This window comes from Camarhynchus parvulus, chromosome 4, assembly GCF_901933205.1.
Source record: "Camarhynchus parvulus chromosome 4, STF_HiC, whole genome shotgun sequence".
NCBI lineage: Eukaryota > Metazoa > Chordata > Aves > Passeriformes > Thraupidae > Camarhynchus > Camarhynchus parvulus.
This window is the reverse complement of record NC_044574.1, coordinates 29913632-29941224: the sequence shown is the minus strand read 5'-3', so window position 1 is coordinate 29941224 and position 27593 is coordinate 29913632. Positions and strand designations below refer to the sequence as shown.

General features: G+C 40.0%; 1 protein-coding gene across 1 annotated transcript; it reads right to left on the bottom strand.

Moving 5' to 3' along the window:
• Window positions 1-1730: 1730 nt before the first annotated feature.
• PDGFRL (platelet derived growth factor receptor like) lies at window positions 1731-21854 on the bottom strand. Its single transcript, XM_030946779.1, has 6 exons — window positions 21750-21854; window positions 14803-15097; window positions 7388-7539; window positions 5834-6127; window positions 5403-5542; window positions 1731-2382 (listed from the first exon to the last, which is right to left on the bottom strand). The coding sequence occupies exons 1-6, from the start codon at window positions 21808-21810 to the stop codon at window positions 2194-2196; spliced, it is 1131 nt and encodes a 376-aa protein (XP_030802639.1). The 5' UTR covers window positions 21811-21854; the 3' UTR covers window positions 1731-2193.
• Between the last annotated feature and the right edge of the window lie 5739 nt (window positions 21855-27593).

Sequence of the window (27593 nt, the reverse complement as noted above, 5' to 3'; positions counted from 1 at the left end):
GGATCTGACACCCACCAAAACTCTTCCTTAGAGGCTCTGCTTCTGTATCAGTCTTGAGACCTGCACATGATGGTTAGGCATAACCATTACACCCCAGGGCAATACTCAAGCAATGGATTTACACCATCTTTTCCTGCCAAACTGTCATCAAGGAAGTGATGCCTCCACTGTGCTGTTGAACAAGGGTGGGCAGGTGACATGATCTCCCACTTCCCAGATACTTTGAGAAGGAAATCAATTGTTGAATTACAGGCTCAAATGCACTTTGAAATTCAAAAAGCTGGCACAACTCCTTTAGTTCAAAGGGAAAGACATTGTTCTGAAGAATGAAAAATGCTAAAAAGGAATTAACACATTGCACAGCCTCATCTAGAAGGTCAAAGATTGTTAATTTGGTCAGAATAAAAAAAAAAACATGATACAAGGACATTTTTTCCCTAAAAAAAATAGTACAAGACTCTTTTTAGGTATTACTATGAAATTGTATAACCTGCTTAGTCCTTTGGATTACAGTGTAATGTTCTTGACACATTGTAACAGATTAACCTCGCCTCTTACACCTTCAAAGTCAGTTCTATTGCATGCTGGTTTTTGGGGGTTTTTTTTGATACCTTATTTTCAGAGGCCAGAGATAAAGTTCCTGGGGAATGTTCTCCATGTAGGCTATTACATGAGACCTGCATGGAACCATTTCAGTCTTTACCATGGGTATTTCTCTTATCAGTTAAACTGGTTTAGGTTCCTGCATGCTGAAGAAAACACATTCAGCAAGCTTGTTTAATGTTTTCATTAGCTACTCTACTAATGAGATAATTGATTTTATTGGGAAGCTGCCATTTCTACATTAGCCCTTAGAGCTGCCACTACTCCAAACAGTGCTGCACACATCTGCTCAAGGGTCTGAATTAGCTGGAGCACAGGGCTACCTCAGGCCTTCAGCAGAAGAAAGTTTCAGGAATTCCAAACTCAGGCTGAAACAGAGAGAAGAGTGTGACCAAGGGAGCAGTTCCTGCTTTGCTTCCTTGTGTGTTCAGAATAAGCTGGTTTTCACTTGCCTTGTAAGTAACATGGCTTGTATTAAATGTTTTTTGTCATTTCACTACTAAGGAGTATATTTGTATTTAAAGTTCTAGCCCACATAAAGATGGTGCTTGAGACTAAGAAAAAAACCAAACATTGCCAAAATGTCCAACAATGTTGTTATCAAGTTCTTACCTTCTCCTCTGGCAAGTTCTTTCTTTGTACTGGTAACTAAACCCAGGGTGAGAAAAACAGTAGCTTATTTATCCAGGTTTAGTTCTGTGTAAATGAAAATATCTTTCCTTTTCTCCTAAGTAAATTAATACAATGAAGTTGAACTTGTTATTAACCTAAGAGGAAATTCTTCTGTAAAACTGAACATTATTCTAATGTTTGCTTTTTTTGCCTTTTTTTTGTTCTGTAAATGCTAATATATAAATAAATGCAAGTTTTACCTTTAGCAACCATAATTTGCTACATAATTTACTAAACATAACACCAGACATCTAAAGAGGAATGAACTATTAAGTAAGCTACATGTTGTAAGGGTGTAAGAATGCAACAACATAAGGAAAATCTAGCATACCCAACTACTTACAAGTCTCTGGAGATATTAAATATATATTAAGGTCCTAGAGGGTATTCATCTTCACCTGGAGAGAAAATTTTGTGTTTGTCTTTACACACATATGAAAATGAGCACACACACATTTATGTTTTCATAATGTTCAGAAATTTAATTATTCTTGCAAAATAAACAACTGCTATTGGCTAACTTTGTTACAAGGCTTTTTTAGTTTGCTTTTTTGCTGTTGTTTTAAGCGTGTACAGTACTCTTAATGTTCAAATTGCACGTTCCACACAGCGGGCTGACCTCCTGCAAGAGTCTGAGGGAAAGACCAGATGCAAAGGAAAGCCCAAAGAGCACCTGTTTCCAAATATGCACACACCCTAGGCATGTTCAGACTTACACTTTAATGCTTCATTGTAGTTTCATTAACTCACAATTCACTATTGCTGGACAGAGTGAACTCTGTTGTGGCCTGTCAAGCTCGTCAACATCATATAAAAGAAACAGTGAGAGAGAAGCTATATTTAAACTTTAATAAAGAAAATTAATGGCTATAATGTCAAATAACATACAGGTCAGTCCACAACCAGAAGTCTTTTCTATCACTTCAATTCAGCTTTGGTAGCTACTGTTGTTTCTCCTTGTAGGTTCCGAGCTATACAAACATAGTTTCCCACATCTGTGTCTTCAAAATCCTCCACAAGAAGAACGCTCTTTGAGATTCTTGTAGTATGGCCAATTCCTCTGTTTATCAATCTCCAGAAGTTTTGAATAATCACAGGCCTCCCGGACTGTTAACAAAACAAAACAAAAACAACCCACCCACATAAAACAGGTGATTTCACAAAGTGTATTTAGTGACACCACCCCAGCACCTTGAAGCAGGAGGCTGGAGAGTACGAGCCTAAATCCAAAAGTCAGCCCTAAGTGAGGGAACTGAAGGTGTCTGGCAGTGGCAGCAACATTGCTGCATTAAATATTGATGTACCAATAAGCTATGCCAAATAAGGTTAATGCGATGGCTCCTCCACTCCAAGCACAGGTACTCTGCCTGCGACCTGTGCATGAGCTCAGTTTTAGGCCACTTAACTAAAGTTGCATTTGGGTACCTGATCAAATAGGTGGGGTGTCCTGGAGAGGTGTCAAGATAGATGTATGAACTCATTTTCAGACTTCAAGCATGTCTCAAAAAGAAGGCAGCAGTGGCATGAGGTATCTGACTGAGTTTTCATTTTCTTTTAGCACAGTGAATAGCTGTAAGTCACATGTTGAAAACTAATTCCTCCTCTAGTTTTAGAAAACACTACATCAGATAACATAGAAACAAACAGTAATAATTCTCAAATACTTCTGAGTTAATCTTCACATTCTGCTTTCCAAAATGTATATGTAACTTCAAAGCCAAAAGTACAACCCACCATGTTTATATAAAAAAATGTTTTTTCATGGTTTTTGTTGTTATTGTTTTGGTTTCTTGTTTGGTTTTTTTGGTTTTGTTTTGGAGTTTTTTTGTTATTAACTAAAAAGTGCTTTTTTTAATATTCTGTAAGGGACTTCTCTAATGGACTGGTTAAGAGGTCACACTGCCTGGCACCTCAGGAAGTCACAAAATACTGGATAAGAGAAATTGGCCCAATGATAGACTAAGGCAGTCTCTTTTCTTCCAAAATCCAGCAGCTGCTAGTCAGCAGCTTTAAGCACACTGGCTTCTGCTATACCAATAACTGGGATGAAAATGCAAGAGAGAGATTTCTGTGGAAACCATCCTCCCTTGCCTCATGACATAGATGGATTAACCACTTACCAATATGAATGCTACAAGGCTTAAACTAGATGTAGCAATAGGATAAGTTAGACACTTAAGCAGAGTCAAGGCTACAATCTCACACTTGCAAAATGGCCAGTACAAAGGCAGCTCTCAGTCTTCCTGAAACTTAGGGATGAGTCACATTGCAGTCAGTGAATGCCTAGGAAGTGGTAGGCATTACCAGCTTTAGGAAAAAAAAACCATAAAAGCTCTTGGCAGTTGTAAATAGAATAAAAATTGTTACACCTTTAAAAGTAATTACGCCACTTAGCAAAGGTCTACCTCCTCTTCCAAGCCTGAAAATTAAGTGCTATCTACAATCAAGTAATATTGCACACTTAATTCAAGTCTAAGTTACTTCTTAAATATAGCAAGTGGAACTTCCTTGACCCTGCTGAAAGTGAAGGTAAAGACTGTACAAAGTGGACCCTGTTTACCTGGTTAGGCTCTTGCTAGTCCATTTTTCCTCAAACTACCTGCCTGCTTTGAAGCCTGTTGCATGGAATCAGATTAAGGGTGGATCTGTATGCATTCACAGCAATTGTCAGGGAGTGGCAAGGGGAAACAAGAAAAAAAAAACAACTGAGTGGAAAAAAACCAGAAGTTGTTACTGACTACAGAGGTAAAAGGAGGGTCTCCACAATGCACCATACCTAGGGACAAGCAGGGATAGATGTGCTCCTTCTGCTCAGGAATCAGGCAGTAGGTGAGAGCCCAGCTGCTGAGCAGTGTGGGCTGGGACAAAACCACCCCTGAGCTCCCAGCACTGAAAGCAGCAGCATGAATGGAAACATCCAGTGAATCTTAGAACAATGTCAGTCCTTTTTCTTGTATAAAAGGTCTATATGATCAGCATCACTGAAGGTCCTGTCTCTTCTCCTTCCACCCCACCTTTTTGCTTTGCAGTACATGAACACTCTCAATAAATGTTAAGTCTCCAACAAGCATGCAGCGCTTCTACTCTGACATTTACTTGATCCTTTTGTTGGGGCAGAAACCCCAACACAACTCTCCCCTGCCTACCCCAGGCACAGCTGGAGCTGGGATAGCTTACCCTCGTGGATAAGCACAGAGGCAGGCCACAGGCCAAAGCCTCTCTCACCCCGTAGGCAGGAGCAGTGAGAGGGTGTAGTCCTCTGTTGATAGCCCATGTGCCCTGCACTGCAGCTCTGGTATCCATAGCAAACAAGGGAGATAACCTGCATGCTTTAGCTGTTTATATTCAATCAGTGCCAGAGAGGTGTAACCATGCACATGCCAGCATGCATCAGGTGCAGTAAAACCTCTGGAACAGCTGGGCCAATAACAGCCAGCAAACTAGGCTGGGGGCAGCCTGGGAAAGATGCAAAACTAGGATGGACACTAATGAGATACAGAGTTTTGGAAGGCCAAGCTGGGTCTAGAATGATTAAGAAATGAGTTCCTGCTGTAACAGGTGAGGGTGGTTAGAGGGAAAAGAGAAGGGACCTTCAGTGATGCTAGTCAGATACATCTTATTTTGTGCGAGAAAAGAGACCACAGATTCACATTGTGTTTCCTGTGGATTCTTTCAGATGAGGCTGGGCAGAAGCAGATTCTGCTCCAGGATATGGGCAAGCTTAAGAATTCTGTGCTGGGATAATTCATGCACCCGAGCCATGGAGAAAGAAGGGATATCAAACACAGAGGCAGCAGTGGGCCTTATGGCTTGCCCTAGAACAGCCTCCTGATGCTGTTTGGCTTTGGCCCTGTCTGAGGCTTTCTTTGGAAATCCTGCCAGAGGAAAAGTATCTTTGGAATGGAAATCTGACAGAGGAGTGAGCTTTGCTGAATTTGATTTTTACTAACAGGGTTCTCCAGCTTCATCCCTGCGTGACTTCTCAAGGAAATTGTCAGGGAAAGACAGGCTGAAGCTGAAAGGGGATATGCTGCCTCCTCCTGCCAGCATGCCTGAACTGGAAAGAGCATTCAAAATGCTGCCTTTGTGAAGAACAAACCCTTTCAGGAAGGGCATACACCTCTTACCTGTTGCCCTGGATACTGCCACCTGAAGCTCACATCCACATCTGGCTCCCCAAGGACTGTGCAGATGACATGAACTCCGTCACTGAGTCCAGCTCTACCCAATGACACTGCGATGGTGGTTGAGGGTGGGCCCTTGGGAACTGAGACAGTGTTTAGAAACAAAAAATTATCTGCTAAAGTTAAATACACTGATAAAACTGAGAGTCAGTTTTGGACTCAGTCTGCTTAATGCAACAGGTGTTTTACACCTGCAACTTTCCCTTCTAAACTGGGAAACTTGCTGCAATTTAAACTTGATAAAGTTTAATTTTATCACATATACTTTTGATACTTTTAAAACTCTCATTACATTACTTATTTTACATTCTAAAAAATATTTTCTTAGTGTCAGCAGAAGAGTCAATTTAAGCACAGAGAAAACTGCACATTACCTTCCACATATAGTAGGTGATATTTGATGGAAATCTGAGGTGCTCCCTGTGACTCTGCTTTGCAGTAGACAATACCTTTATGATCAGAAGTAGGGTGCTGGAAGACAAAACCCTTCTTTGCATCATAAAAAATATCAGTTCCATCTGTTTCAATTTCTTCTGCTGGAAATTCCCTGTGAAGAGTCACTTTTGCTGAAGGAGTAGTAACACGGCATGGGATGATTGCAGGTTTATCTGGGTTCAGGTAGACAATCTCAAAATAACTGGGAGTAGGTACAAAAAGCTCCTCTTTGTCTGTGCAGAAGAGATTACATAATTACAGAAATAATTACATCTTGGTTTAACAGAAAGAAAAGTACATTTGACAAGAAAAAATAGCTGTGAGCAACATTTAAAACAAAAAGCTTTGGCTTAATTTTAATATGCACAGACAAAAGAAAAAAGAGCATTGCTTGCATTAAATAACATTAAATTGAAAATAAAAATGAAGTATTTTTTTTAATTTTAAGAAAATCTTTGGAATGTCTTTTAGTAAGCTTCCAAATGCTTATCTGGATCCCATCACCACTGGTAAGATAAGGACTATTAGAAAAAGATACTTTTTGAAGCTACACACTTTTTATACCTGTGCTTTTAGGCAAAATGTTTGATTTAGTGTCCTAAGTAGAAGAAATATTTAGTGCCCTTAGAACCACAGTTAAGGAGTATTTCCATAATTGGCATGCTTCTTGGAAACCTAAATCTAAAATTCCTCTTTCTACCATTTATGTAATAATTTGACTGAAAAGTTTATTCCAGCCTTTCTAAGGAATGTATCCTAAAAACATTAAGATCTTATTTCTCATGGTCCAATTTAATTCCAAAATGTATTGCAAACAATCCTATCTTAACATTTTGTACTAAAACATTTTCCAGCCATGAATACTTTAGCTCTAATGAGGCATCAAAGGTTGTTTTACTATTCAGAATGCTTTCCAGAAGAAAAAACGAACCATTTGATTTCAGCTCTGTTGTACCAAGCAGCAGCAAACTGTGCACAGGCTCTGGGGGACATCATGTGCACTTGAAGAGGGTTTTGCCTCTCAACATGCTATAAGGACTCAGAGAAATTGTGGCCTTATTGAGTTTTTTAAGGCAGTGCAAGTAACTGGAATGAAGTGGCAGTGCGGGACAGTCCATGGGGTCATCTGAATGCCATGACAAAATGAATCTTCTGCACAGATTTATTTTCTTTATCAAGACACATTTTCAAGAATTAAAACATTTTTTATTCGTTTTGTAGAAAATCCTCAGAAAGTCCGTTATAAGGTATGTGCTTTTCATTGCATTATCCATTACTTTGGGTATTTTGCATAATCTGAGGGAAAATGGACTCAAAAAAAATCACACTAAGCAAGTAATTTTTTGCCCACCAGCAGAGTCTTCATTAACATACACTAAAAATAGATGAAAACTGTGGCAGTAAAATCTTGACAATGAAATCACTGATGTAGATTTATTCCTGCCTTACCAGCAAATATATTTCCACTAATAATCCCCCAGTGAGTTAATTACCTGTGAAAAAGATGTATGTTGACCCTGTTTTAGTCTCATCCTTCCTGCATTTGTTACCATTGCACAGCTGAAGCCAGCAGCTGTATTCACCGGTGTCTGCTGCAGTGGAGTTTGCAAGGATCAGCTGACTGTGCCTGTCAAGCTGCTTTATGCTGTGGAAAAATAAAAACAAAAGGCAAAGACAAGCACAGATGTAGTTCCTTGTATATTTTTATCAGCTCATTTCCACTTTTGATTTTTTTATTCCTTCTCTGCAACTGACCACTTTTCACTTGCAGAGCTCTGTTGTAGCTTCCCCTTTTGCTCCAGCAGAGACTGTTTACATGAGCAGTTTTATTGATTTTAACTACATACAAGACCCTGCAAGCTTTTCTCTTGTACAGTTCGTTTTTGGATTCCTTCAAGTCTCCATTTTGAAACTGGGCTGTGACTGTTCTAGGCCATATGTTCATCTACATTTTGGCCTAGTCTGTCCATGTATAGCCCTTTCCTTCATTCTACACACCAACCCACATGCACCTCAGTCCTTTTTCAACACTGTAACACTGCTTCAATAAAATCTAACAAAGATAATTGACAGGTAGCTAGGAGCAGGTATTCTACTGAGAGTTTGTTCAATAATTTCTGCCTGCTTTCAGTGTGAATGCTTTACCAATTTTTAACACACCAGTCCAAGTTTCCACTTGCAAAGAGCAGCTACCTCAGCCCGGATTTGTCCTGCAAATTAAGTAATTTTGCATCACCTACTCCTGTGGTCTAAGCCACCCCACTGGACTTTCCTCCACATTCCTGGGCCATTTTAGAGCATGAGAACTGCTGGAGGTGTACTGGCAGTGCCATCACGTAACTACACAAAATTCAGCCTGTGTGATTATTTCAGACTTGATTTGGTTTTTTTCCCTTCTCCTGAATTTCCCAGGCACATCTCTCAGTGGATTGACATTCGTAACTGCGCAAATATTTATAAATATGTAGACATATACATAGATACTGACAATTATTCTAAAAGGCAAAGGTCCTATCTTATGAAATACAGCACCTACAGTCTCAACTTGTTCTTTTTTAATATATTTTAAGGTTTACCTTCCTGGCTCTTTCTGGCAGACAGATGGTGGTGTGGTTGGCAGTCTAGTGGGTTGACTTTTGATGTATTGCAAAAGCAATGGCCCAAAACTACCAGTTCTCAAGGGAATCCTGTCAGCACAGCCACATGGCAGGACTGATGCACTTTCCTGCTGCTTTGATCCTTAAAAATGTTCTTTTCAACCAGCTGCCTCTCATGGTAGTCAATCTAGGTCATGAAGGGCTCCCTCTTTCCTTTGCAAGACATTGAGTTACAAGGTAATTTCTTTCTAACCAAGTCAGGAATGATTTTTCCAAGTTAGATATTTGATAATGAACTTCTTTTTACTGTTTTGAAAGGGATTTGGACAAATACACAGCTTGCAAGAAGTCTGAACAGCTCTCATTCAACTGTGGGTTTTTTGAATATTTATTACCCTCCTAATTCTTACTAATATGGTAGTTATTCTGTAAGGCAGATACACAACTGAATAATTTCTTTCCAGGATTAGCATCTTTGAAGAAATTTTTATCCTTTTTAAGAGTTTTGCTTAAGTGTCCATTGCAGGCAGAATAACTGTTTAAACAGAGGCCAACACTTCAGCTGCCTGTGCTTCCCAGGAGTTCTGGCTCCCCAGGTGCTCTGCCAGCAGTTTGCACAGTTGGCAGCAATCACAAGCAGCAGTCCACATAACCCAATACTCAGCCTTCAGCCAGGCCAGCAGCTTAGAGATTAAAAACACACCAAATACACACCTCAAACACAGATAACTGAGAACTGCCTTTCCCTGTAAGCCCTCAGACACCATTAGATCCACACCAACACACACGTACATGGATCCACCACAGGGCAGTTTTGAGGCCTGCCTCAATAAACAAGCAAATCACAATTCCTATCCACTAATGCACTTGTTCTATACAATCTTGTCTGATTCCATTTATTAGAATCATGTAATTATGGTGCAGTGGCCTTTCCATTTTTAAAATATGCACTACCTCACATTATAAACTATCTTCAGTTTTTGTGTAACTTTTGAGAGATTCCTATCTGTACAAGAGAACATGCTGTGTATCATACCCAAAAGGAAGAAAAGATGAACCCAAAACATGTCCTAGTCTGTATTATTACTGTCTAGTTTCATAGTTCACATTTCACAGGCTATATGACAACCTCAGAATAAAATGTTCTCCAAAGATCAAGTAATAAATGTCTACAATACAGAGAAACCATTATGCCAGAACTCTTTTGCCTCCAATCATTAATGCAGACACTGAGATATAGCTTGAAATCCCAACAGATAGCAAAAGAAGGTCAGAGTTAATTAATTATTGTACAATGTGTTCTTTTTAACTGTGAATAAGCTATTCAGTAATAACCTAGCAAGGCAGTCATCCACAAACATGCAATAACAAAACCTGGCATCTGAAAGTGCAGGTGTTGAAACTTGAGACATGACCATATTAGGCAGACAAAACAGGCCATATAAAATAAAGTATAAATGGTAAATCCTGCAGCTAACCAATATTTCCAGGGAAATGTATAATTTCATTAGTATTTTAGATGCTGGCAAATCTGACCTAGAAGCCAAAAGTATTTTAGATGCTGCATTGTAGATGTCACAAAGTAAAAATGTTGTATCTACAAACATGTATGTATATACAAACATTACCAGACTGTTTAAAGAAACTAGAAACATAGCCCAAAACTCTTATTCCATACATTCATCTTATTAATAAACTTTAAAGTTCAGAAGATTTTTTTGCCAGAAAACTATTCCACTTTTAGAAGCTAAAATATATATTTATATAAAAAATATCTATAAAGACAGTGTCCATAGCATCACTCAAAGAGCATCTACCACTCTCAAGTAGCTGCATTCATACTGACAAAAGAGAGCTTATCTCAAATACACACTCACTAGGACAGGAACATTACATCTTGCTGTTTTACACAAGAAAAAAATCCTTAGCTTTTAAACTTCAAAGCACAAGCAGCAAAATCAAATTCAGTTATACACATGAGCACAACTGACAACCCACTAAGCCTGCGGGATGCATTCACTGCCTTCAGTGAAAGCAGTCTAATTTCAGTCTAATTCTGGCCCCCACCACACCCAGTTTCCTCAATATTTGTGGGAGTGCTCCTGTCCAGACACCTCCTCTCACAGGAATGTACATGTGATGCACATCCAGCTGTTTGTTCCAGCTTCTTTCATCAGAGTAGCTCCATTTTGTGTCAGTTTACTTATCAGACCAAGTCAAATGCAGCTTGTCTTCAGCAGGGGAGACCCATGCTCCAGCCAGGCAGCACAGAGACTGTGTGAAGTCTGAGCAGCTTTCTGCTATAAAGCTTTAGTAAAGGGAAAATCCACCTGCTCTTATTTTTATCCCTCTCTTATGTTGTAGATCCAGTTTCTGGGTGAGCCTCCACTCTTTAATTTGTTATTCGCAGTCTTACAAAACAGCATTCCAGCCTTTCCATACTGGGGGTGCAAGAGCAACCTCTGACTGCTAACACCACCAATGTTTTTGGCCAGTTCAGCCAGCACCCAAAATTTTCAGACAAAAAGTATTTAAGTGCTGCACAAAGCAAGAGAGCATTACAGATAAAAGGCAAGTTCTGAAGTTCTGCAGCAAGCTTGTGTGTGTCCTTAAGCTAGGAACCATGTTTGCATGATTCAAGCTTTCTCTGAGTTGTATGGCACACTACGGTCTCAAAGCTAAGTAAATTGTTTCAGTGTGTACTGTTGTGTACTCCAGTTAGAGTAGTGGAAAGGCTGAATTTCTGCTCCATCTCAGCAAGAAGCAGCCAAAGAGTCCTCCTCCTCCTTTCACTCAGCATCTCTCACTCCCTCAGATATGATAATTATAGCACATGTAACAGCTCCAAACCCATTAAAAACCGAGACTCTCTAGTACAGCAAGTAAAATATTTTATTTACCAGGTTGTAGAGTACGCCTACAAGGACAAGTTCAATGAAAGCATAGCCACTAATACTACAGAAATGGCTTTTCTAATGAAAATCTTCCTCTCTAGAAAAGGCATATTGTTCCCCAGATTGCTGTACTCTCCTTACCATATGGGTGAGTTAAAAATGTAGTAACCATAGAATGGAGGCAAAACATCTGGGTTTTATCCCTACTTCTTTTTGCAACCACCCATAGAAAATACATTACATTGATGTTAAATTTAACTAGTTGCAAGCCAAAATGCCAGAGTAGTTGAATTTGTACATACCTTCTATTATTTAAGGGAAAAGTAATAACTGGATGCCTGAGCATCTGTTGCTATGAACAGAATTGTAGCCATCAGTCCCCAGCAACTGCAGGGATCTCATCACCAGTGTCTCTCCTCCTCTTCACTTTTCCTCTGGCACACCAACCCACTCCTTCTTCATTTTCCATTACCGCCTTTTGGCCCCATCACATCCCCCTGCTGCTGCCATCAATTCGGGTTTGCACCAGTGACCCAAGTCCAGCAAGACCCACATGGAAATCTGAGGTAAAAAAGGCCCAGCCCAGTTAATTAGCTTGGGTTTTGCCCACACCTCACTAACTGATAATGAGGGGATTATCTTATACTTGATCTTTAAGTACTCAAAAATGGTAGAAGATACTGGACATATCTCTACCTAGATGATTAAACAATTTTTGCTGTAGGTTATTATTTGCTAATAAGTTTTCTGAATCTCCCCCCTCTGCCCTATATTCATCATTTTGTTTTAAAATAATGAAGATAATGCATTAATAAAAATTTTTAAATTGCCTATTGCAGTTGATGCTTGGTGCATGGTGTGCATATTCCATGAAGAAGATCTGAGCTCCTCTTGAAAGGTCATAGCTTTGCTGACCTTTTCTAGTGCCAGTTCACTTACAAACACTGCCAGCTGAGCTGAGTAACATGGTACCTTCATGGTACTTCCACTTAAAATCCATCAAATCTTTCTGAAACCACAGAACATAAATTTCAAATTTCACATTCTGTTGAGCAGACTTTATTTCACAGGCACCTGTTACAGCAAAGATCTTGAGATAATTACCGAAGCCAAGCTAAAAACGTGATCAAAATGCAACTGCACAGGATTCTGTGGTCAATCTCTCCATAAATTATTACTACTCTGTGACTCTGAAATCTGCTTCTTATCTATATTTACATTTTTTCTACTTAATTTTAGGATCTTCTGCTTGTATTCAAAACTGATTATTTAGTCAAACTTACTTTAGTCAAGCCTTACTGCTTTAACAACTTATTTCAAAAGCAATGACCATTATTTTTCAATACAGATCCTCAAGTATATGCCTTACATACTTCTAAAAGAAAATAAATACTTAGGCAAGTTGCATCTCCCCAGTCAAAATGTTTTACAGCACTTATTTTATGTGGCACAACTAACTTTTGTTATATGGTTAAACTACCACCATTAACTTGACTGAGTACAAAAATGTAAATTGCTGAAGGATCCCAAACGACTTCAAACTGGAAACCAGAAAATTACACAATCATGACATGAATATCTTTTTTCTGTTTTCCCAAACTACCTCAATTTCTTGTATCACAGAGAACACTTAATTTTGCATGAGAGGAATAGACAGTCAAATAACTAATTAGGAAGCATTCAGATTCCTCTCCAAAAACCCTGAATACTCGCCCTGCCTTCTTCAATGCCAGATTCTGACACTCAGACGGCATGGCCTGAGGGTCTATAGGACCAACCCATGCCAGCAAACTATTTGCAAATGCACAAAACATTAAGAACGACGCCACCACCACTACACGCACATTCCCTGCTGGTTTGCTCATCCAGCTCTGGCTTGCTGGGAGGGCAGGCCTGTACTGCAGCTAATAAACGCCACCTGCTGAAAGAAACTGGGATAGAACAGTATTCCTTGCAAAAGAATAAGCAGCAGCAGGTTAAAGAGGCCACTAGCTCTTTTGACCAATATTGCTGCAATAAGCCCCCAGCAGGAACCAGCTTGCTGCTGTAACTTACTGTAGCAGAAGCCTTGCACTCATCCAGGATAGTCCTTGAGCACCTCAGCCAGCAAGGGACAAGCACACAATGGCACAGAGAACTGGCTCATGAATTACAGGAGGATGTGCTAGAGATCACAGTGGTAACTGCCATTCATCAACACTCCCCTTGGAAAAGAGAAGTGGAAAGAAGAAGAATATATCTGAAAAACTAATTAACTGGGAGAGGTTTTAAGGTAACATCGCACCTGTAAATAATGTACTAATAATGAACACTGACATTCAGATAACCTGAGTGACTTAGTGAGAGCATATTCACTTGCACTTCATTTAGGAACAACAGGACAAGAGCAGCTGACATCTTGACTCATACCTCTATGCTCCTCTCACCTAATAATCCAAGAAAAGCTCCTAACTGTTCTTTCTTTGGGTATCACTCACAGTGCTTCACAGTCTCCACAAAACAGCCAGTGAAAACAAACACTTCTCAGAGCAATAAAATGCCTGTGCAAGATATCCTTAAGCTCCTTATATGCCCCTCCTCTTTCTAATACTACATTAAATGACTACATAACAAGAACTAAATTACTGCATTTAATCTAGATTTATCTGTGTGTACTACCCTGAAAAACCAGAAGGGCAATGTATGGAGAGTCTCAGAAAAGATATTCAGACCATCAGGACACTCAGACGGTGGGGCAGTCAGTTCCTCTTCCTGCTCTAACAAATCCTTCTGTGGTTTTCATTAAGAAGTCACAAGATTAAAGAAAAAGCTTTCTTCACTTTAAAGTAAAAACCCTTAGCATTAAACTCTGATGCAACACAAGCCCTGCAATTTCATTTTGCACGCAAAGGCAACTCTGACTGAACCATTACTCTCACCTGCTCCTTAGTGTGAAGGCTGGCGTATTTTTTGCTATTTAAGAGATGTGGGTTTGAGTCTCTTCAGGAAATTAACATTACTACCGTACCTGGTAGCCACATTAGCAACCAGGACAGCCCAACACGAGCAGGTCTCTGCAGAGCAACAGAGTTGGTAGTGAGCACCTGACATCCACACACACATTTTGTGAGTTTTACTTCGGACCAACCCTAACGTGGTTCCCTGTTTGTGGCTGGAGCACAATGGTGAATATCATCTTCATTTTAGATTAATCTGAAGGAAACAGAGTTCACATGCTGCAAGACTATCCCACAGTGCAAATGGTGATGACCAAAATTTGCTCATCCTTTTTGCGGACACTAAAAACTATTAAATAGAAAATCACGACTGTAAAAATGTAGATAAACACGCAAACAAACAAAAACACCAGTGGTGCTGAACACAGTAAGAGAAAAAAATGTTCTGGATTTTTCCTGCAAAAAATGAAAAATAGCTTACCTGAGTCTGGAGTCTTTAAAGGTGTCTAAATAAGAAGGATAGCTCCAAGTAACATTACTCCCCTTACATCGCAGCTCTATGCTTTGTCCTGCAGCCAGGCTTAAGGTGGCAGCTAGTTTCTGAAAATGACCTTTATCCATCACCTGTGTCAGTATGGACTGGGACTTCAAAGAGGAATCCACTGACTCCCTCTCCTTCATTTTGGCATTCTTGGGTTTTACTTTCTTGTTAACAGGCTTAATTTTGTTTTCTCCAGGTTCTTTGGGACGCTTACTCTTCGCAGGCTGTCCAATAACTGGTAAAATAAAAAAAAAAAGGCAATGTTACTGATTAGAAAAAAGTTTATTTACTCCTTTGGAAAAAAAAAATCTTATTATCCCAGAGAATAACTGAAGCTTTGTTCTTCCTAGAAAAGATGACTAGAACTTAGTAACAGTTAATTTCCTTAAGTTTTTGAAGTCTGCGATGACCCATTTTCCTGGGGAAAAAGGAAAAAAAAGAGAGCTTTCAAGAACATGTGGAAAATCTACACTTACATAAACAGAGAAATATGCAAGCTATGAAAACTTTACAAATGGTAAGGGAAAGAAATACAGCACTTCTATCTGCAGCCACTTTTGTCATTTCCACCTCCTGGCGTTGCCATGCAGCACTCAATGCTACACAAGCTCTCCATGTTCATGTCATGTGCCCATCACTTCTGCATGACCTCTTCACACACCACACTTCCATAAGGCACACATGAAGAATTCACAAATGCAGAACTTCATGACAATTTATAAAATATTAATAGTGATGCAGGTTTCTTAGTTTACAGTAATTACTGAAATGTAAGTGATACTTCAGTCACTTGAAGGTGACTTACTTGTCACTTCTCCATAAGAGCCATTTATTTTGACAGTCAAGATGAAGACAGAATCTTATTTAGAGACAAACAATAAGAGACTTCATCACCTCCTAGAGACAACAAAGATGCCCAGTTGCCTTAACAAACAAAGGAAAGAAAAAGTGAGGTGTCTCAAATATTTAAAAATAAAAACAAACAAAAAATTCCAACTTTAACTGACATCAGGAAGCACGGTCCTTCTGTGAGGCAAGCCTAAAACTACTTTTCCCAGACACCAGAAACGCCACTAACTGTACCCAACAGCTAATTCTTGTTTTCCACATGGAAACACTGAGGTATTTCATTGTACAAATCAACAGGCTCCCTCTGGAATCAAAAACTCAGCATACTCATATACTCAGCATAATTAAAACTGGTACAGGCTGCCAATATGAACAGCAGGACTTCCAGATTCCTGCCACTGATGGCTCCTGTGACACTCCTCAAACCCCAGCTGGACACCTTGCACTGAGTCAGCTCTGACTTCTCCAAGTCCAGGCTGATGTACAACACATTTCTTTTAAACAACACAGTGCCTTGTGAGCACAAATTTAAAAACTAGGAGTTTGTAGCATTTTTTCTTTGCATTACATTAGAAAGGCTACAGTGGGTCAGGCCAAAATTATTTGCACTGACACCACCTAGTGTCTGACGCCAATCAGGGAACAGGGCAACCATCTCTGCTCCTTTGATACTACTCTCCTGAGCTTCCAAGAACGTTAGCTCAAGGGGTCTGTGAACCACAGTTGTTATCATTTTATTGTGCTTGGCTGGTTTTGGGTTTGGGGGTTTTCTAGTATTTTTTTTATTATATTGTCCTTGGATGTTTTTCTTCATTGATTTGTCTGGTCAATTTTGAAAATCACACAGATTACACAAATACCAGATGCTTTCTAGTTTTTGTATTAAATAAATAAACATCCACGTTTCTCCAACAACATTCTCTCCAACACAAATACTTTTACAAAACTTGAGGGTTTTTGACTAATATTCTTTCCAGACTGACAAGTCCTACTCCAATTGTTCCTGTAAAGAATATGCATCTTACAACAGTTCAGCTACACCACATTTGGCTGATGGCAAGAACACAAATGCAGACTGTACACCAGGTTCAAGGTATGCTCAGATCTAGTTGTACATATTAACGGTGTCTTCCTTCCTGTCTAAACAGCTCATTACTTTTCAAGGTAGCAATATTAGGAGCTGACTTTTTTAAAAATAATCAAGTGTAATTCCAAGACCACTTTCCTAAGCAGGAACTATTGGTTAAAAACTCCTAAGTAGAAACCCAGGAAGGCATACATGAAGTTAGAACAGTTTGTGTTATTTGGCATCCACCAACAAGAAATCTGAAGTCCTATTTTCCCTGCCCAGTCTTTCCAAATTGAGAGATCGTTCTATAACTCTTGACTGACAGTCTTCTTTTCTTTTAACAGCTACTTAAACATGCTGAAAACATGTGCCTTATAAGATCCCTGTTAAATTCAGCTGGTTAAAAGCAATTCTATCCATATGGCAAAAAAACTAATTCCTACTCTTTGTTTCCTATTAGTTATTATTCCATGAGAGGTCTTCCGTTATCTCACAGCACATTGGTTCCCAAGGAATTTTTTACAACAGGCTTAATAAAAGCCTTTGGGAATCCAACTACATCAACCAACTCATCCATGGCCACACTCTTACAGAAAGTCCTTAGAGAACCTCTGCAGATCCAAAGAACAAAACTTCTAAAGGAAAAAAAAGCCAAAAAAGAAAAAAAACAGGCAGCCATGCCAAAGCCATACTGACTTTTCAGCAATTCATGAGCTCAGTTTCAGATTACAGAACACAGGCATCTGGCTTTGTGCATCTACCTCCTCCAAATATTGTAAAATCCTGGGATATTTCATTTCACTGGAAAGGTATAGCTATATGATATGATAGAGTGGTATGAAGTGATATCACAATCAATTCAGTTGGAAAAGACCTCTGAGATCATCGAGTCCAACCTTTGATCAAAACCCACAATGTCAATTAGGCCATGGCCATCCAGTCTTTCCCTAAACCTTCAGGGACAGCGATTCCATCACCTCCACTGGCAGTTCATCCCAATGTCAAATCACACCTACTATGAAGAAATTCCCCCTAATGTCCAACCCAAACCTCCCTTGGCCTGGCCTGCAGCTCTGTTCTCACATCCACTCACATGCTGCCCGGAGAACAGGCCAAACCCCACCTTGCTACCACCTTCTTTCAGGTTGTAGAGTGATAAAGTCATCACTGAGCCTCCTTTTCTCCAGGCTAAGCAACTCCAGCTGCCTCAGCCACTCCTCACAGAACTTACCCTCTAGACCCTTCACCAGCTTCAACGTCCTTCTCTGGGAAAAGATAAGTAATGACAAGCATCTGGGTTAAGGCTTCACCAATTTCAGATTCAAATTTCCTTTACACCTCAGGTGTATATCATAACATCTTGGCACTTAAACAGTTTCTGTTGCTAATTTTCTTACAGTGCTTTGTAGGATACTGCACTCAGTTTCTTCTATGCTTATCATGTCACCATTTGCCATTAAAACTACTCTAAGCACTTCCATAGTGAACATGGGTGTACACAGATAAATTTTTAAATTTCACTTTCTATAGATACTCTTTCTTATCCCCCATTCCTACCAGTTATAAAAATTCTGCAGCCACGTCTCCCTGCCCCATCATGGTACATCAGAAGAAGAAAAAGGATTTATGGCTGGTTTTATTCTTTTGTAAGCTGTTTCTCAAGCTCTTTTGGCCTGCTTTATTCTGGTTTTTATATTTAACCCACATGTGAGTTAAGGAGCTTCCTCCTCTTATGTAATTCCCCCTTTCAAAATTAAACACATCACTGGTTTCTTTGTCTTTTTATTATTCCTGAAAGAATACTAGAACTACAGTCAGGCCATTCCACAACAACATCTGAATCCAATTACTTGAGTACTGCTCCAGAGCAAGTCAAGAATTGCTGCTCTTCTGAGGGGCTCTCTGAATAGCTGCTTTAAGTCATTAGTTGTGGCCATCTAAACAATTGCATTCTGCACCACACCTCGATGTGTGTGACCCAGCCCATGTGAGGGGAAGTTATTCTTCCTTTTGCTTTTCTATCCAGCCCTTGCTGCCCCTCTGGTTTTCCTTAGCAGAGCAGTCCTTACACATTGGGTGGTCAGTTACTAGGTTGGTTCCTCTCCACAGTGCTGGTATTTCAGCCCTGGTGACTTTTACCACCAAAACCCACCAGGAAACAGATTTAACACGAAAGTTTTCTTCAACACATACTGCCACTTCTCCCTTGGGTAAACTATTCCATCTTAGAGGAATTCCATCACATAAGTGTGCCACAGTACTGGGAGGTTCCACTGACAGGCCCCATAAGCCTTTTGAATAAGCATTCCCATTTCAAATTGGCCATTCCAGTTCCTTGTTGAACTTTCCAGATTACTCTGTAGCAGCACACAAGCTCTGGCTCAGCCATCCTTTTTCTTTTTTTTTTTTCCCATCAAACCCTACTGAAATTTGTTTGAACTACTCTTTGACATTTCCACTGCTTTTTGCCAGCCTCGATCCTGACATAATTTCTAAGGCACATGGACCCTGCAACCTCACCCCTAGGAAATGCTTCATCCCATACTGAGTGCTCTGCCACACCTGAGACTCTGCCTTTAAGAAACTGTTAAAGACTCCACTATGAAAGCTTTTCAATTTTAAGTGCCAGAAGCCTGGTTTTGATTTTGTCAAGATTAAGTTTTTCCTCTCCACACAGGCTCCCTCTGTTTCATGCTTCTGCAGTTCAGCGAGTTCACACTTTCCTCCTACACCACACTCCCAGCCGCTCAGTGAGAGCCTTCTCTGCCTGACCTTGTATTTCCCTGCAGGTGACAGCAGGGGCATTTCAGGGAACACATCAGATGAGCTTTTATCTTCCTACACAGAAAACCTGGTTCTGCCTCTGTTGCACCTCCCAAAAAGGCGAGTTTCCAAGCAAGCTGTAGCCATGCTCCTTCCCAACATTCCCTTGTAAGTCTTTCCAGATATCTACTGACCACTTCTAGCACCACTTCTGCACCTCACAATCCGGTCTTCTCTCTTAGCTGAATTAAGTCTTTTTATGCCAGGTAACAAAATTAACTGCTACAGTAGCACCCAAGGTAAAGAGGACACACAATCAAATCCCTCCAGGAACACAGAAACCATCGCCAAGAATCCTCCATTTCCTTATGCAATCTGCAAGATTTTCCCAAGAAAGGGAACAAAGTCAACCAGCCCATTTATGCAAGCACATGAATATGCCACGTTTGGGATATTTCACTTTCTCACTAGAGGTATGCACTGAGCCCTCATTGTTTCAATAACATTGCACTGCCTAATGTTGCACTGCTTTAGTGCAACAGCATTCCTTATTAAATAATAAAATATAATAAAATTAAGACTTAGAAAAATATTAATTGAGAAAATGCCTCATTTCTACCACTGATCAGCTCCTGAAGTTGATTCTAAAGAGGCAATAAATTTTAAAATAGAAATAAAAATAAATTGTGAGATTACTATAAAGTATAATTAACCAGCAGGATCACTAAGCGAGGAAAGCATCTTTGTGATTACAAGTAATGTAACAAGCTGGACACATCTCATCATCTGTGATACTTCAAACGAAAAGTTAGTCACCCAAACACAGAGCCAATCTGGAGGGGCATGTCTCATTAGTTCATAAATTAATGTAAGATAAATTAGGAAGACTATTTTGAAATTACAATTCCTACATTAGGACTTCTACATTTAGCTTTAGACAAGAAATTCTTATTAAATATAATTGGTTACTTTCTCCCATTGTTAAGTTTCTGGATGGCAGAGCAGGGAGCACCCAGTGACACTACAGTATAAACATAAGAAACTGACAAGAACAGAGACTTGGGAAATCTTTCTGAAACCCAAGTTACAACTCATTTCTTATTCTGTATTTATTGTCTACTTCTCAGATAGAAATCACTTTTCTTGATGTGGTATACCCACGGACCAGATCTTTCAGCAGAAATCCTCTCCTGCATCAATGTGATCCACAGTGCAATTCCTCTGCATATAGTCATGAGAAAAACTAGGCTGAAAAAGGCTTCTGGAATTCCCTTCCCATCTCTGTTCAGTTGCTCTGAGCCACGTCCAGTTGAGCTCTGACTTTCCCAGAGGCTGGAGACTCTACAGCCTCCTCTGACAAATTCTCTCTATGTTTATCAGCTCTTAGGGTGGAGGATTTTTTTATGTTCTTATAAGAATGTTTTCCTTATGACCTACTAAAGTACTTGTGGTTACTGCCTTTCACCACGTACCTAAGAGCCTGCCTCCTATTTCTCTACAAACCCTTCCATGGGTTATGCACGCCTTGATCCCCAAGCCCTTCCAGTGAAAACCAACGGAATTACTTCTTTGTTTCTTCCGAATAAGTATTGATAAGTTCATTCACATTTTGCAAGAGGGAAAGAGGCTCCCTTTTGCTAGCTAAAGTCTACATAAGTCAAGAATTAGTTACGAATGTCCCTTCCCCATCAAGACTTTCTCCACAGCCTGAAGGAGCTGTGAGAAAAAAAGTTCTCATAACTTTACTCAAGTTATGAGTAAAGTTCGATGCTCCTAATCGAACAACGATGCAGAAAGCCAAAATTTTTTTGGTTGTTTTTTAAATCCAAGCATCACATCCAACGCTGTCCCACGTTCAGCCCTGTCCCCTCCTCAGACGCCACACGGGACTGCACGCGGACTGAAACGCTCTACCCCAAAGACAGCGGGCGGCAGGAGCAGCCGGGGCTGCTGCCAACGCCTCTCCCCAAAACCCAAACCCACATTTTCGCCTGAAGGCTTCGGCGACCTGCTGGCCTCACACGATGCGAGCAACCCGCCTTCCCTCCGCCTCTGCCCAGCGGGACAGGAGCCCCGCCGCTGCCCCTCCCGTGATGGCTCCGGCTCCCGCTCCCGTCCCGGGACGATCGGGCCGGCGGGTACGGCTGGGAAAAGGGAAGCCGGCGGCGGCTCGCAAAGCGGGGGGACCCGTCGGGCGGCGGCTCACCGTGTGGCAGCGCTTCCTGCAGCAGCAGCAGCAGCACGCTGAGGAGCACCCACAGCCGCATGGCGAGAGCGGCCCGGGCGCGGCTGCGGCGGGGCGGGCGCGGCGCGGGGCGGCCCCGGGGCGCCTCGGCGGGGAGGGGCCGGAGCCGGGGCCGGGCCGCTCCCACCGCCACACTTCATTCTTCCCTAGAAACGCGGTGTGCCGAGCGGGGCTGCAGCTGCAGGACGTTCGGGGATACCCGGGGACGGCTGCTCTCGAAGCAGCTCCTCGGTGCCAGCTGCCCCTCGCCATACGAGGCTCTGCACAGGTCCGGCTGTTTGCGGGCTGCCTTGGGGCCCACAGCCGGCTGGGCAGAGCGGAGCACGGGCTGTGCCGCAGGTGACCCCGGGGCTGCACTAGGGCACTGAACAGTGCTGGCCTAAGACGGCAAAAACATATTTTTACGTCAGACTGTTGCACTCGTACCAGCCTGCCACACCGAAAGTTACCTCACTGTGGAAAAGAGAGGCGGTCACTCTCTGGACACAGGTGAAGCACATTGGGACGGCGCAGGTCTTTCTATGCTGCTGGCAAAGGGATGGAGGTGGTAAACTTGATGTCTGCCGTGTGTGTGGTTCTGCTCACAATGAGCTGTAAAAAGCCATTCCTTGAAATTTGAGGGTTTCCTTGGAGGAGAATAGAAAGGAAAATATGACTGGAGGGGGCCACAAAGGTAGATGCAAGGCAAGGTTGGACTTGAACGGGGGGAAAATAATGACTGTCAGAGATCAAAGGCAGACCCCGTAGTAAACACAACCACAGTTAGGTGTGAATAAAAATAAATAAAAATTGTGTCCCTGACCACAGCTCCAGGGCCACAGCAGATGTGAGAGCAGAGTGTTCACAGATTACTTAAAAGAAGCCTAGGCTTCATCTGTATCCACACAAAGAAAGTTAGAAGGTCCATGCATAATGTTCCCCCACCCTCATAAACACATGCACATTCAGAGTTTGGAGACTTGCTTGCCTGATCCAGCTCTGAGACTTCACCCTGGGGCACCTGGTTAGCATAAAGAAACCAGTAGGGCCCAGGAGTGGAGTAGGTTGATGAAATTTCATGATCTCTTTTTCATTCTGTTATCATAAACATGTCATCCATTACCTGTAACAAATTAAGAAAAAGACTATTTTTGTTGCTACAGTGTTTCCCTCTTGAAACAATTAGAATACCAAGTATTATATCTGAAAAGGTTATCAGTCTTTGTTTTAAGGTAAATGAATCTCAGAAAGAACTCAGAAAAGTTGTGTAGTATAAACTGCAAATTTGCAATGGAAATACTCACGCTTGCTTATGATGAAGAGTGGGGTTTTTTTTTTCCCTGTCATCTGCAAAACTACTGGTTGCAATTCTTGTGTGCCTTCCTAGGTGAAATTTCCCTTTTGCTTTCACACACAGCCTAGGTCAATGATCTTATGGTGTCTGAGCTTCAAGTATTAGTGTATTGTGGAAAACATGGTAATAGCACATGGAAATAACACTATGACTGCATTAATTTTAAGACATATTTAAACTGGCATATTCCTTTCTCCAATGAAAATGTGTACAATGAAGAAAGTTATTTTATGGATTTTACATGTCCTACTTTACAAAGGGTATGCATGAATTTTCATTTATAACCATCAGCAAAATTAATGTAAACCTTCATGTGAGGACCCCAGTCTTCCACATGAGTAGGCTGATAGATTAAATACATCTTTTCAAGTAATGTTTTAAATGTGATGAGATACTTGCAGATGACTTGCCCTCATTTAAATCAGTGGCCCTATTCCACTCCTTCATGGGACCAAGATTTTCAAGACCAGTCTTAGTACATCTGTATGTACAATATGGTGATTATTAATAATTTGAATACTATTATATAATTCCTTATAAAGAATATACCTCAGAAAAAATACTGTCATAACTACTTCTAAGTCTGTGAACAAAGATGACTACTCAAGTGTCTTTGAAAACAGTGCCAGATGATAATCCTGCTCTGTCAGTAGGGTTCTGTGTCCAGACTATTGTCATCCATTGCCTAGATACATGCTTTTATTCTCTTGCCATACTCACAGTACTATTCAAAATTAAGGAAGGTTTTGGGGTTGGTTTGCTTGGGGACTTTTTGTTTGGGGAGGGGTTTTTTTTCAGGATTGGGATTGTGGGGGTGTTGTTGTTAGTGTTGTGGTTAGTTGATTTGGTTTGGATTTTTTTCACAAATAGGAAACAAGGAAACAACAATGAGTTTATTCATCCAACTCTGTGGTTGGGTGAATACCAGGACAAGGCTTGGTGCTTCAGGAAGTTGGGCATGAAGCTGAGGGCCACTCGCCCCTCTGGAAATCAAACCTAATATCATCTCTGGTTTGGCAGTGTAACACAAAATGCCCAAATCAAAGGCTGTTATTTTCTGTTCCCTCTATGCAGTGCATACAATGTTATCATGTTATTTATTTTAAATGTACTATGATTTGTGCAATGTCATGACATTAGGTATCTGGCATACTCAAGATGTTAAGTTACTATATTATTTTAGTGTTAAATAAAACTATAGTAGTGGTTAAAGTTACAGCTGCTGTATGAAGGACATACAAGTGATATTCAACTTTATTTAAAAATATGGAACAAATGCACTATTGTTATCCCACAAAGCACGTTTTACAGTAAATGAGGAGCAATGTAATTTCCATTAAAATTTGGAACTAAAGTAACTAAAAATGTCACTGGTAACAATTCTGTTATAAGGTGGGGAAAAAAGCACCATATTCTTAAATATAAGCAATTTTACATTCATAAAAATTCAAGATTTTTCATTCTGGTAGAGCACTTCAAAGAAATACAAATTTGTAGTGTAAATTGCATCATAATCATCTTATCTACACTTTGAATGCTCAGCAGCATACAATACAGAAATAATGACTAAAATGTACATACAAACAAAAAGAAAAGATGGATATGAATGCTAATATTTTTAAATGATTCACACATAATTTGATTTTAAAGATATGTAACACATATTTCATGCTTTGCTTTCTGGTACCATGAAAGAAAAAAGCTCTCCTAAATATTCAAATCCTCATATTCTGACTCCAACTAAACTTGGTGAAGCTGGAGTTGACCTCGTACAAGGCTCATGAAAACAAAGAAAAATAATAGAATTTGTCCAACTGACAATAAAATATATATATACACATACAGTTCTTTGTAATGCATGTCTGCATGTCTATGCACAGAAATCCTTCAATTCATGTAAGGAGTTTGATTTCTAAGATCAAACAGAAAATAGATCAGCACCAGGTAAAGGCATATTTAGCTTTGAAAAGGTCCAACTATTATAAATGCAGAGGTCCTCAAAACATACCAGAAAGAAATACTGAAGGTACAGGAAATTAAAAACAAACACAGAGATCCTATACTATATGAAATACCACCTGCTCTTTCTGTAAAATTTGTATTTGCTTAACACAGAGTAACCTCAGTGCCTTCAGTGAACATACTGCTATTCGTACCGACTTCCCAGCGTGTCCGGGAAGAATTAGGGCCTAGGAGCGTTAAAAAGGTGCTTTCATTTTCTCTTCATGCACTCAAGTAAGACACACCAGACTTCTTGTGAATTAAATTCCTACTGTGAAAAATGTGTCTCAGTGTCAAAGGCCTCATACTCAATTGCACAGTCCCACACAGGTTTCCTGCACTGTCACTCACTCAGGATGCTTATGGCACATTGATATTGGCACTTATTAAAAATTCTGTACCTTATACATTGGACCTTATATTTCTTAAATATATCTGGTTTTTCATACATTTTAGGGGAAAGGTGACTAGACTTGTAAATTTATTGTGAAATAAAATACAGAATATATATTTAAGCTTTACCAAGCTTTGCCTCTAAGTTCATTGTATCATTTGAAGTTTCTGGAGGACACAAGTCAATTCCTGCTTAAGTAACTCTGTATCACTACAACTGACATTTAGTGCTGCTAGTTCTCCAACAGCAGGTAATAAAAATGGCTTTAACACTTGGTAACATAAGTACAATATGACAGAATTCAGGAATCTGACCAGCATTTGTTGTGCAGGAAAAAGCATACCATTAATAGAATAGTTTTATCCATGGTAACAGACAATGAAATCTAGGTTACCTCATAAAAATACCATTGCAGAATGAGGACTGGAATACCACAGGAAGACCACTTCAGTTAACATGAAATATTAAGAAATGTTTTATAACTCCTTTACATCAGAACAAAAAGATTTTTTTGTTCTCTGTTAAATATGCTTTGGCTTACTTTCTTAAAGCCAACTAGGGAAGAATAACTTATCTAATGGCTTATCCTGAATGTACCAAAAAAAATAAAGCTTAGAAGAACCTTTTTTCTACAAAGGAAATAAAAACCCAATAAGCTACCTTCAAAAGTAGATATTTTGTATTAATATGTACCATTATTACTTGCACAGAACAATTTACAATACCAACAACTGTGTTAAAAAATAACAATTATTTAATTCCAATGGACTTGTGCTTCCAGCTGATCTTTCAGCAAGTGCAGAGATATAGCAAATGTGAGAAAGGATCAGGATTTCTTGCATCCATCACTTCTGTGTAGGACTAGCATGGCACATCCTTTGCTTCTGCAGGGTCCCGCTAAAGCATCTGGAATTTTAAGACTGCATATACAAATGCACATCAAATTTACCATAAATATCTTACCTCTGGCTTGCCTGTTTTCACTCAGCCACTGACTCATAATGAATATACACACGTATAAATAAGCTTTGCGCAGTTGAAGCAACTAAGAGTACCCAGTGCCTTTCCTTTAATGTCATTTTATATCTCATTAGTTATGTGGATAGCTCTGGTGCTGCAGCTCCTCCCATCTGTCTTAGCAACACTTGTACAGGCACATCCTATTATTTTAAAATAATTAATTTTGCTAACAAGTGGAGAGAAATATTCATACAAATGAAAGGGGATATGTCAATACACAAAGTGCTGACACATCCATCAGGTAAATAAGCTAGAAAATTTACTTCCTTTAGTTCTGACGAGAGGCCTTATCTAGAACTTGCTTTAGTCAGAGGCTAATTGTATTGGCACTATCCCTTGAAAGGAAAAGTCCAGTGCAATATAGAAATTATTTTAACCAGTACATCAAATTCACTATGGTCTAATTTCAGACATTTGTGCACACATACATTCTCTAGGATGGCCTTGGGAGGGAATGCAGTATTCCTTGCACAGCACAGAACAGCAGCAATTTGTGCCTTGGGAGCCTGGTTGGCCTGCTCTATGGCATCAAAAACCATAGCAAAAAGTAAATCTGTGCTTCCCTTATGTTGAGATGTGCAAGGAATTTGAAGAGCTGTGTTTCACTGTAGGCTTGTAAAGACATCACACAAAATCTTCACATGGGCACGGCTGACTTGCGCCCACAGCAATGGCTTCTTTTGAAGCTGAGGATTTAAGACTACTGGGAAAGAAATCATTTAAGATTAAAAAGAGCAACTTATTGCTTTGAAAAAGGAGAGAGACAGAAGCAGCCTAACTAGTTTGTTTTTCTTCTTTCTTTCTTTTTTTCATAAAATTGCAGCTCTTATAAAAAGTAGGGTGCTCTTCACTGTCAGCCAACATAGCTCTCATGGCATCAAACGTTCTAATACCTAACAATGGAGATTAATACCAATGGTTAGTACCAGCAACAGATTGCAACTCTCCATGACAAAGTCCAAGACTTCTTGGACTGTTGGATTCTAACTCTAGGGAAGGACTTTTTGTCAATATATTCTTGCAAAATGACTTCATATTTTGGAATCCTTCATGGGAC